The 12,577-nt window shown below is 37.6% G+C and overlaps 1 protein-coding gene across 3 annotated transcripts in view; it reads right to left on the bottom strand.

Moving 5' to 3' along the window:
* GABRB1 (gamma-aminobutyric acid type A receptor subunit beta1) overlaps positions 1–5,797 on the bottom strand; it is a 534,121-nt gene extending 528,324 nt beyond the window's left edge. For all 3 annotated transcript variants that reach the window (XR_005215852.1, XM_037829738.1, XM_037829737.1), the window contains exons 1-3: positions 5,252–5,797; positions 4,996–5,087; positions 4,513–4,580 (exon numbers count right to left, since the gene is read on the bottom strand). Coding sequence is in view for 2 of the 3 variants with exons in the window: in XM_037829738.1 (XP_037685666.1) it covers positions 4,513–4,580; positions 4,996–5,087; positions 5,252–5,331 (240 nt within the window). In the remaining variant the exon portion in view is untranslated. The remainder of the gene's footprint in view (positions 1–4,512; positions 4,581–4,995; positions 5,088–5,251) is intronic.
* Between the last annotated feature and the right edge of the window lie 6,780 nt (positions 5,798–12,577).

The raw sequence follows: 12,577 nt of genomic DNA, 5'->3' as shown, positions 1-12,577 counted from the left end.
CTGCAGAGAATTTACTGATGGCATCAATAGTATGTTTAGGTTATTTTACAAAGCTATTGCTAACTTCTCAGTAGAGGAAAAACCAGTGTGCAATGTTCTCTTATTCTCTATTCTGAAGAAGAAAAGACATTGGTGTTCTGTAAAGCAGCAGGACGGTATTGTTGGAGTTACCGTGCTTGGTAATATTTTCACAGACATCATTTAAGGCTGACTGTTTAGTTAAGTTTTAACACAGTTAGGAGTACTGCTTATTAGTTTAAATCAAACCCCATCATCCAAGCTTTTGCCTTTATCCTGTTGCTTATCATCAATTACTGAATTGATGTTCCATTTTGAGCACAGCTACCAGTTAAACTAGCTGGAAATTAATGTGGAGTTTTGAAATATTATTCCTAAAATAAATTTAAGAGGAAAAAGTGTTCATGTATTAATAAAGCTAGATCTTAGAATAATCTACTCTACAACCTTGCTACTCAAAATGTAATCCATACACCAGCAATTGCCATCACCTGGGAGCTCACTAGAAATGCAGACTATCAGGCCCCACCCTAGACCTCTGATTCAAAACCTGCACTCTAACTTGATCCCAGAGTGATTCAGCTGTACATTAAAGTTTGAGAAGTACTGATGTAGAGAAATTGGGGGAAAATTCTGACAGTTGGTTACTATTTTGGGTCATCAAGGTGAGTGTAAATAGACATACCTGAAGTGTGTACCAGGAACTGCCTCACTACTGATATTTTTAAAAATCAATAACAACAGAATTTAAGTGGATGTTTAGAAAATTTTTCTTTGGGGCATTATTTATATATTTGGCTTATTTTAGTTTCCTTGGGGAGAGGGGTTGGTTGGTTGATTTTGTTGTTAATTTTATCATTTTTAAGGTCATTGATTCTTGCACCTATCCATGTGTGAAGGAAGAAAAGAAGCACTGAATAATGGTAGCTACCTATTACTGGGAATGGCTTAGATTAAGTCCTACTTTGAGTGAGGACTCGATGCTATGACTTCAGGAGGTGGCTGCTTGCAACCTCAGGTCCTTGGATCGGGGACAGAGAGCTGCATGGTTAGTACTCTCCTTTGATTATCAGGGCCAGTCTCACAACAAGGAATTGCTGATCACTGGAATCTGAAATGGAAGAGTTCAACCACTTGCTTGCAAGTAATTAATATCATCTTTTCCCAATCTGCTTCTCAAAGAGAAGCGTTGTCTACTACTATCTAGGCTTATAGTAACAAATGTTAGTGGTTACCTTAAGCTCAATTTCTGGGAGCCAGATTTTATCTCCTTTGGCTCCAATTGCCTTCTATTCATTTTTACTCTATTTGGTTTACCTCCTGTGTGTGTGTGTGTCTGTGTGTGTGTGTGTGTGTGTGTGTGTGTGTGTGTGTGTTGGTATGTGGGTTAGCAGAAATGGTCAAAAGAGAGGATATGAAGGGTTTAATATAAAATAAGTGGAAAAAATCACAGTAATTGTTTTAAGAGGACTGCTTAAAAAATAATAATATGTAGTCACTATCATAGGCACAATGTATCCCATGATGCCAAAAGCAAAACCATTCCTAATTAAATAAACAATATTATTGCCCAAAAGGAAAAGCTTTGCTCCTGACTATTCATCTTTCTGCATCAGAATTGTTCAGAGGTTTTGCATTCACAGCACAGAATGAATGATTCTTGGTTGTAGAACTTCTTGACTATAAAAGCTTCTTTTTTTCTCCCTTAACTTAGGGAAAAACATTTGATGTCAGGAAAGGTAAGAATCAGAAAATACTCTTGATGTGATGTTATTCTTCAACACAGACAACACTATAAACCAATATGGAATTATATTTCACTTAGGGTAGCACAAGAAACTAACAAAAATTTAACAGAATCTAGTTCTTTATAATAATCAAGAGCAATAATAATGTACAATTATCATGTCATTTTCCCAGTCATCATGGAATTAATGATAATGGTAACGAACAACAAATATTTAAAAATGAGCAATATTTAATAATGAATTTAATCTGAATTTTATTAAAAGCTATTTTATTATATCCTTGTCCATTCTTAGTTTTTGTTAATTTTGGTGAAAATTTCCTATTAACCTCAAAAGTCATTATCTATCACAGTAATGAGACATGCTTAGTATAAAACACAAAGAATCTAAGTTCTCATAGACTTTTTGACCTAACTTAAATTATCCAAAAATCAAAGTATGTTACAGACAATTCCCACTTACTCATAGAGTAACCATCCAGAGTGTGTTTCTACAGACCTCTTGTTCCTAAAGCCACATTTTATTTCCATTTTTCTTGGGGTTATTTCCAATCTATTTAATTTAATTTGTCATAGATGAAAGAAGATAAAATAAACCTTGGATCTTGTTGGTAACTCTCATTAAAGGGAGAAACAAGGAAAAAAAACAAATAAAGGTTAACTACTTTTTCATTTTTTAGAGTTTTCCATGTTTCTAACTCCATTGTGCAAAAATGATGGTTATTTTAGTAGAATATATTTTCAAAGATTTTTCTGTTGGGTGAGTAATTTTTAGAAAATCAAATGTATCTACACATAGTGCATTGTTTAAACTGACTGTATTTTTCAATCAGTATGAGGTGTTTCCTGTGGTATTGTAATTAAATTCAATCCTTTTTCCTAAGCTTATGAATGAATTTGGTTGGCCAACTGATTATATACAGTTTTGTGTTGTTGTTTTGTTTATCAGCGACTTCTGTATGTATTTCAGTTTTAAAAATATAAACAAAAGCCTGAAACAGGTATCTGTAAGTATAGCCAAGAGAATTATATACTTTTTAAAATTCTGAAAAACATGATACTCTCTACAGGAGAGTGGACTATTGGCAAAGGCACCCTTTGCCTGTTGAGTTTTCCAAATCTTCTCCTATTTTATAAATTATCTATGTGGGTGCCAAAATAAATTACTTTGTTTAACTAATTCATTGTCTAATTTGTCTATTTGCAATGGCATGGATTAGGAATAAGTTGTCTTTGTGCATATGGTATTACATTCCCCAGAGTGTTTGTAAATAGCATGTGTTTGTAGTACTAACATGCATGTGAATATAATGTCAGCCTGTTAAAAATCCTTACCAAGTCAGAAAACATTTTTTGTGCATTAATTCTTTAAAATTGGTTTTCTATTTCTGGTACAATAATTAGATACATTATTTCAACACAGGATTTTAAGTAAGCTATAGAAATCAGGGGGCAGTTACAACCATATAATACAGAAATTTAATAGTCACAATTTTTATTCTAATCCTATTCGATAGGTTATAAACATATTTGCTCTTATATAATCTAAAAGAAAAGAAAAGAAAAGAAAAACCTCAAACCTTAGTTTGTTAAAATAAAACAACAAACTAGGAATGAAATTGGTGGGGGTGGAGGGGTGGGGGGTTGAATTCAATAGCTTTTATAGCTACACTGTGATAAAATCCCAAAAGGTTTTAGCCTTTAAATTATTCAGAGTGTCTGAATTTCTGCTGTCACATTTTTTTTTTTCTCAAGCGGAATAAAAATGGCATTTTGCTCACGTAGATCTAGCCATTCCCTGCGTGGTTGATTCCAGAAGATCAACAGGCTTTCCCCCACCCCCTGCGCTACAAGAAGCAACAGTTAGCAACTCTAACAACTGGAAAACTGCCACCCACGCTGGTTGCAAACAGCCAATAGAGAAAGTGACAGCTATGATTTCAGTCCATTTTGCAACAGCTTCAGAAAAGAGGTAGAAAAAAGGAAACAAAAGAATGTTGACACCTTTAAAATGAAAGGATTGCGCTGTTATTTTCGCCCCCCTCCCTTCCACGGTCCCTTTAATCATCAGTCTTTTTCTTGGCATGCTTAGGTTTCCAGAGTAAATTAAAGCAATGGCTCAACCCATTCGGTTTCAACTTAAACTTGCAAGATGCAGTGAGACACAGCCATGAACCCCCACAAGGGGAAAAATCCAAGCCTTTCTAGAAAGACTCTTGAGCACTTTCGTATTAGCAAGTATTGCCTGGAGCCTGTTGCTCCTGCCGCAACCGTGTGCTGGATCCTGGAAGGAGGGAGGCGACACTCTTGAAACTCCGACTGTGTGCTTGGTGGCGTGGCCAGAGGGCTGCGGGGGGCCGGGGGAGAAGACTGCTGCGGACCACCCCCTGGGGACCTGGCGCAGGCCGCCGATCGGCCGGCAGATGGTGCCCTCCTCAGCCCAACACTAGAGGAAACCCGGCTAAAGTAACGCTCAGACTCCGCCCCACCGGATCTGCCCGCGCAACAGTCACTCGTCTTTCCCAAAATAGTGCAGAGCACGTTTCCTCCAGAACGCCGCAGTACCGGGTGTGTGTCGAAACTACAAACCAGAGGGGGTCACGGTGCGCGTGTGTGCCAGAGTGGGGAGAGCGCGTGGGGTGCCACCCCCGGGGGCGAGGTGACGGCCGAGGAAAAGCAAAGGGCAGGGGACGGGTTCATTTCGCATCTGCGTAAGCCCAGTGGCCGGGCGTCGGAAGGCCACTCACCATGTTCACTTCGGAGACCATGTCAATGCTGGCCACATCGATGCGCATCCCGACGTCCACCGGGGGCCCTGCCGGGGAGGTGATACCACGTTATGAACCTATTCTCAGAGTGGCGACAGGCCGGGGAGGGGCGGGGGGGGGGTGGTTTCCCCGCGACCGCTACCTTCAGAACGTGCTCCCCCACCCCCACCGCCTTGCAGGGGACTGCCTGGGAAAACAGGTGTGAGCACACGCGTGATGCAGTGACTATGCAGAGGGTGTGTCGGGCCGGGGGAAGGTCGTCTCTGCCTGGGGCTTCATCCACCTGCAACTGGGTGTCCGGTGTGTATGTGTGTGTGTGTGTGTGTGTGTGTGTGTGTGTGTGTGTGTGTGTCCATAGGCGTTATTCATGCGTACGAAAATGACATGCTTTAAAAAATATTATCTTTGACAGAAAAGGAGAACTAGAGTTGTGTTACAGGTTGATAAAAGATGAAGCCTTACCTCCAAAGTCCGGCCGCAAGCGAATGTCATATCCTTTGAGCAGCCTGTCCACTGTCTCTTTCACGTATGACATGTTGCTGGGCTCATTGGCGCTGAAGGGAAGAAGTAGGGACCGTATACAGAATCAGCACAAAATGCAAGCAGAATTAAAAATAGGCAGGCACACCTACCCCTAAATAACAAGACACATGATCCAGCAGGCATGTTAAAAAGAAAAACAGCAAGGAAAAAAAAAGATTCAATAACAGCAGCTCACCTGTGTGCACAGCAGACCATGGCAATCATCACAGGGAAAGAGAGGAGCCCCAAACTCTCTCGATTTTGTACTGTCCACATTACTACTGTGATTAAAGAATTGTCTTTTTTTCTGCGAAGATTCCAGGAATGCAACTTAGTCGGCGGCAGGGCAGTAATTCCCGAATGGACCTGCGCATGCGCAGAGGGTGCTCACTACCAAAAGACACCTTGTGCCTTGCAAACAATATTCGTAGTGGAACAGGCAACAGATTTCAATCTTTTAAAGTTCCTGATTGGGGTGCTCTGCGTCCTCCGGGCGGTGGAAAAAAACCTACTGGTTCCGTGTACGGGATCCTAAGTACATGTGTATAAGGAGCTTTCTTGGTGTATTGGAGTTTGCTATTACTCGTTTCCTTTCTGCCCTCAACCTGAATTTCTTTTCTTTTTTTTTAACCTGGCGGATCCCAGAGATCTGATAAAGGCTGCCTGCGATTGGCATCTTTCGTTGACAGGCACAGTGGTCCTGAGACACGGAGTGTGGAAGTGGGCTGTTCTCTAGTCGCCTATGTGTGTGGCTGGAAGGGTAGGGAGGGAGGGAGACCGGGAGCCGGAGAAGGAGATGGGAAGGAGCAGAGGAAGTATTTGAGGACTCCAAAAATCAGGTCCCCCTGGGAGGTGCCGTAGGGCACCCGGCTTAGTGTAATCCTTTTACGTGGGAGGGAAAGGAGGACGGGTCAGCAAACTTTTCTACTCTGTCCCCTACGTTTTTTCACACACCAATCCCTTGTGTTTCTCCCCAGATGGGAGGTGAAGGGAGCCACGGATGAGGTAGCAGCCTGGGCAGGCACTCTTTTTTCTAGGGCCACCTGCTGCAAGTCCCACTTTTCTTTTTCTTAAATTGCAGTGTTAGCCTCTATTAACGACCCCGAACAGGACCTTGAAACACCCAGTAGGTTGGGGTTCTGAAGGAGTGGGGGGTGCTTGAATTGAATTAAACTCAGTCAATTCAATTCAACAAATGTTATTTGAGCACATGGTAGGCAGGAGGCACTGGGCTAGCTGTTTGTTCATTTGTTTAATGGTGTATATTAAATCTTTACTACGTTCTAGGCATTCCGGGACCTAGAGTTTATATAAAGATGGTTCTTGGCCTGGAAAAATTCACAGATTAATCAGGAAGAAAGGCACAAATTTAATATAAATGTAATATAACTCTAGATAGTTTGTATGGTAAAAGGAGAGTTGTTAATTCTAAAAGGGAGAGATAGAGATCATTTCCAGAGGAAAAGAAACTTGAAGGAGAAGAAAACTTTTTCCCGTAGCAGGGAGAGAAAAGCATTCTAGAAAGAGGGAGCAGCCTCTGCCAAATTTTAGAGATTTGAAAGAACATAGTCTACTTGGAGAGATGAACACAGAAATGAGTGATAAGATTACAAAGTAAAGGAAGTAGGGATGGTGTGTCATGAATGTGCAAATGGCAGGTTACAAGGAGGATTACATATTCTAGTGTGCAGATTTGCACTTCTGGGAATAATTGTAAGTTTTCAGTAAGGGTGGTCGGGATCAGATTTCACTTTTAGACAGTACCTTCCTGCAGAACAAACATGATAAAAGGAATCAGCATGTATTATTTTCTGTGTACCAGACATTGTACATCTTACATGATTATCTATTTAAAACCCTATAGCAACCCAGATGTGGTAGATGTTATTATTATTATTATTGTTATTATTATTATTTACATTTTATAGATGAGGATTCTGAAACTGAATTAGGGTAATGTAACTAGTTTAAGATTACACTGCTAATAAACGGTAGAATCAGCATCTCAACCCAGAATCTATAGACCTAACCATCCCTCTATGTTATGGAGCATGAACCTAATGGTAGGAATGAGAGACAGGGAAAACAGCAAGAAAGACAAAGGGTTATTACAATATCCTGCTCAAAGGGAACTGAAGTCACATAATGTTGAGCATGGAGCGGAGGTGATGGGTTAGAGCAAGGTTTCAGAAGTACAATGGAAACATCAAATATTTGGAATGGTCAGGAGGTGGTGACATTTGGAAGGTACCTGAAAAATCACATCAAACATTTACACGTATGGCATTTGACATTCTACAAACGCATTAATTTTATTTTCTCATTTTAGACTCAAAACAACCTCATGAGAAAGCTAAGGTATTTTATATGTGAGAACAAAGGCTTAAACACTGGGGCTATTTCTTCTGAGAAAGAATGCTAAATCTCAATTAGATTACTTAATTTCCTTAAAAGGATATCAATTCTATCTCTTTTTAATTTATATGTCTCTTCTCTTGATGGAAAAAAAAGAGATTTATGTTTCAGTTCCTTGCTAGAGCATAGAAACTCTATGCTGCGCAACTCTTTGCAAAAGACAGATTATAGAAAATAAGATGTGTAGAGCTTTACTTCATTTGTTTATTCATTTATTTCATAGATATTTATTGAACATTTACTAGATGCCAGACATTGTACTAAGAGTAGATACATGTAAATTGTACAGCAGTGAACAAGACAGCACACACATGAAATTTTTCAATTCATCCATCTATCTTTGGAGGTTGCAAACTGTCAGACTTGCTAGCCAAATTCAATTCATAAAAGAAGCATTTGGTTTTGTGTGCACTGTATTTGTTCATTTAATTTATGTAGATTTTGCTGGGATATTTGCCTTTCAGTTGGCCAGAAGTCCCACTGATTCATTTTGAATAGCAACCAGGATTTTATTTAGCAATGCTCACTAGATAGCCAAGATTTTACTCTTGAATTGAGGAGTGTATCAGTGACTTATATACTTGAATCCTACTTTTAACATGCCTCAACTTGGATAATTTTCACTGAATTTTGCTTTGAAATTATGCCTTCCACTTACAAAGCCAGTCATATAAGAAATCATAGGGTAATCAGTAATCACTATTGAACGTATTTTGGGGATGTTATTGATGATGGAGACAATTATATCACTCTGGGAGAAAAATTTTCCCAGACCTTGGTTTTCTGAAAACTGTTTCATGTCTTAAAATGCTTGCATCTTTTGGGCAATAGGAATCTTAAAATTTATTAATTTCTCTATTTGCTTTAGCCACTAGAGTCAAAGTCATATACAACTTTAATCATTATATAAGATCTTAATATTTCTCCCTGGTGCCTTGACATTCTAAATGTAATTTTCCCTTCTGATACTTTACTAATATAAAAACAGTCATATTGCACTAAATGTATGTAATTTGTATGCTGTCCCAAGTAATTTTTGGAATGAAGCAAAAAAAATAAATTCATAGTAATAAAAAGAAATAAGGAAATAATAGAAAAAAATTTAAAAAAATCTTCAGTTTCAGCTACATTGCTGAATTTGTCATGCCTTGGAAACGAACAACACTTTTTTCCTCTTTGCTGTTGCTTGTTTCTTCCCCATACCAATCCTCTTAATTAAGTCCTTCCCTACTTCAAGGCTCAACTTAATTTCCATTTTTCAGGTAAAATTGCCCCTGACAACCATTGATCAGCTAATGACTCTTAGGGGGAGAAAAAAGGATCCAAAGAATTACCATCCAACTAGCATAAAGTAGCTCGAGATCAAGGAAACTCTACATGTTCTTAGTGAATATGCTTATTAAGCATATAGAGTAGGTAGCTTTAAATTGCTTCTTTGAATTGGGATCACACTTGAAAAGGGTGTTCCCCTTTTCCACTTAGTCTGGCTTAATTATTTATTCTTGTTAATACTGACCATATATTATTTGTGGAGACAATTTATTATCCAAATAATAATGTTTGATAAATTGGAGTGATTTTAATAGCATTCCCTTCTTGTTTTAGGTAGAATGCTTCCTGTATTGATTTCTTATGGCTGCTGTAAAAAAGTACCACAAACTGAGTGGCTAAAACAATAGAAATTTTTTCTCTCTGTATTTCAACAGGGCCATGTTCTCTCAGAAGGCTTTAACCGAGAAATCCTTTGCTTCCTCCTAACTTCTGCTGGTGTCAGCAGTTCTTGGTGTCTCATGTCTTATAGCTCCATAACTCCAGATTCTGCCTCCAACTTGATAGGGCCTTCTCTCCTTGCATGCCTCTGTTTTTGTGTCTCTTCTCTTATTTGGATACCAGTCATATTGAATTAAGGGCCCACCTTACTCCAGTATGACCTTATCTTCACTAGTCCCATCTGCATGACCATATTTCCAAATAAGATCACATTCTGAGGTAATGAGGGTTAGAACTTCAGAATGTCTTATTGGGGGAAAAAGTCAATCCATAAAACTTCTCAAATAAATATGATAAGAATTCTTGATTTAAAATATACACTCTATATTATTAATAAAAAATTCCAAGTCATTGCTTTTATCAAAAATATTAATTTATATGAATGATAATAATAGTTACCACTTCTATAAACATTATTTAACAGATGCTCTTTTAAACACCAGACAAAATTTTTTATGTCTTTTTTTTTTTTAATTAGAGAAGGTGTGGGTTGACAGAACAATCATGCATAAAATACAGGATTCCAATATACCACCCTATTATTAACACCTTGCAATGGTGTGAAACATTTGATAAAAGCACATTTTTATAATTGTACTATTTAACTATAGTTTATGGTTTAACTTAGGATTCGCTATTTGTATAGTGCAGTTCCATGTTTGTTTTTTTAAATTTTTAATGTATTACCATATATAACATTTCCTATTTTAACCACATTCAGATATATATTTCAGTGCTATTAATTACATTCACAGTGTTGTGCTACCATCACTGATGCCAATCAAAAGCAGTAGGTTCTCTGCCTACTGTGTTCAAATGACCAATTCCTGAGACACTGGGGTTTCAAAGAGAAAAAGAGTCTATTGGTAGGTGTGAAGCAGATCAGATAGTCTATAGGCCTAAAATCTGTCTCTCCCAACTGCAGTAACTCTGATAGTTTTATAGTATCAAAGTTGGTCAGGTTTTAGGATAATGAGTACAACAGCTCGAGATGAGGAGGTTAAAGATGATCTAATTATTGAGTATGTGCAGATAGATTACCTGCTTAATCACAGAATGTAAGGAAATGGTGGCCTTAGCATTACGGTGGGCATGATTTTTAGTATTATAATGAGATATAGGCCACTTATAGGTTAAAGTTTAAGCTACTGTGCATGTCAGACAGGCCAATTTTGGTTATATCCAGCTTCCTCTAACAAGATAGTTTTGGAATTGGGGTGGGTTAGTCCTGGGCTGACTAAAGACCTTTCATTAATAAACATTAAGGGCTGTCTTTAGTGATCATAAAACTCTATAGTTGACAAGCAGGATAAAGGGGTACAAGTGAGGGTCAGTCATAATACTTTCACAATCACAGGATAAAGGCTATATAGTTATACAATCATTATTAGAGATCAAGGCAGTTGGATTACAGTTCAACAATTTCAGGTATTTCCCTCTGGCTATTGTAATACACTAGAAAGTAGAGAGAAATATCTATATAATGATTCAGTAATCATAATCAGTTGTTAAACCCTGACTTCTCGGCTACATCACCACCGTCCATTAACAAAACATTTCCGTCATTTATTTTTTGGAATATTATTCAGCCATAAAACAGAATGAAGTTCTGATACATGCAACAACATGGATGAGCTTTGAAGACACCATGTTGAATGAAATAAGTCAGGCACAAAAGGACCCTTAACATGTTCAATCCCTTCAATACCATAAGGGGTAGGGATACTATAATTAGTTCTGTTTTTCAGATGGGAAGACTGAGACACAGAAAGTTAAAGTAACTTCTCAAGTCTAAGCAATTTAAAAACTGAAAGAGACAGAATTCAAACCCAGATAGTCTAATGGCAGTCTGTATTTCTTACTGCACTATTAATTATGAAAAAACGTTGCCACCATAAAATGCTTTTTTCAGTCTCTACTGAGATAATTATATGCTTTTTGCAAATTTTATCTAATTAAATGCTTTTAGGGCTTATCCTATGTTATGAATGATTTATATTTTTAGAATAAGCATGAATTAGATAGAAATTTTTCTTCTAAGCACAGCAGACCTATGCTCCCCAAGCAGAATCTTTCAAGTGGTTACTCTGCAAGTTAGAAGGCTGTTGTGTTGTGACCTCTAGCTGCCCACTGTGCTGCTGTAGTAGCAGGAAATCAGAGAGTATGATAACAATTAAGGCTGTTATTAGTAAGGTATTGCTTTAGAGTATCATTTAAAAAGTTTTGCCATTTAAAATTCTGTTTATTTATAGTGATCTATTATTTTTAGTAGAAACTACTTATATCTTTGTTCTTATTTCATTTTTAGTATGTAAATTAAATACATTGTTTTCTAGTACCTGGAATTATCTAGCAACCAAAAGTGTTACAAATAGATGATTACACAAGTGACACTTTTCTGTCCAAGCATATAGCCTTTGATCTAATTCATTAATTCATTCAGTCAACACATAGTTTTAGAACTATACAACCACAAAAGATAAAAACTAAACACATTCAAATTACCAATATATAATGTGAAAAAATGCTAGAAGTGAGGAAAAAGCATTTCATCCTGCCTTGCCTTGGTGTGTCAGAGAAGATACTTCAAAAGAGTTGAAATTTCATCTAGACATTGAAATTCACTGAGTTGTGCACATGAGAGGATTTGGGGCAGGGGGAAACCACCAACAAAAGCTGAGTGTTTAAAGTTGATGGCAATAAAGGAACTGGGAATAGTTCAGGGAGACTTGAGCATTAATTGCATATGCAGTGGTGGGATGCGTGGGGGGGTGCGTGGGGGGAGAGTAGGAAGGAAGAAAGATGATGAGAGGAATATGGCCCAGCTTATAGACAAGCAAGAACCAGTCTAGGAAAGGGAATTAGCTAATTTAGTTAGAAAATAAACTTTTTCCTCTCTGCAGGTTAGAAAAGACATGTTCCCCATTACTGGCTGGAGATCAGAACATTACTATACTATCACTTACTTTGTTGTTATTAAAATTCTTCCAGCTATTTTATGTGTGATTTGAAGGAAAGTCTGGACAACCTAATGATATAGTGGAAATGATACAGTGACAGTATTATTAGTTGATTAAAGATTTACTCTAATCATTTTCTAAGGAGAGAAACTATATTTACAAAACCATCTTTCCTCTGTGTGATAAAATCTCAATCATTCAACATTTTAAACAAGAAAATATTTTCTTCATTCATAAATCACACATACTAGATACTAAAGCTTAATAAGTATTTGATGGTGGATTTGGGGGTTGCAGTTCCCTTCCCTTCCTGTAATCATAAATATATTAACCAGAGGTATGGAGTGGTTCTAATTTAGACGTAAGAGGTGAAGTAC

The sequence above is a fragment of the Choloepus didactylus genome, chromosome 3 (genome assembly GCF_015220235.1).
Source record: "Choloepus didactylus isolate mChoDid1 chromosome 3, mChoDid1.pri, whole genome shotgun sequence".
Lineage (NCBI taxonomy): Eukaryota > Metazoa > Chordata > Mammalia > Pilosa > Megalonychidae > Choloepus > Choloepus didactylus.
Note: the sequence above shows the minus strand (reverse complement) of the source record. Positions and strands in the feature narration are given on the sequence as shown.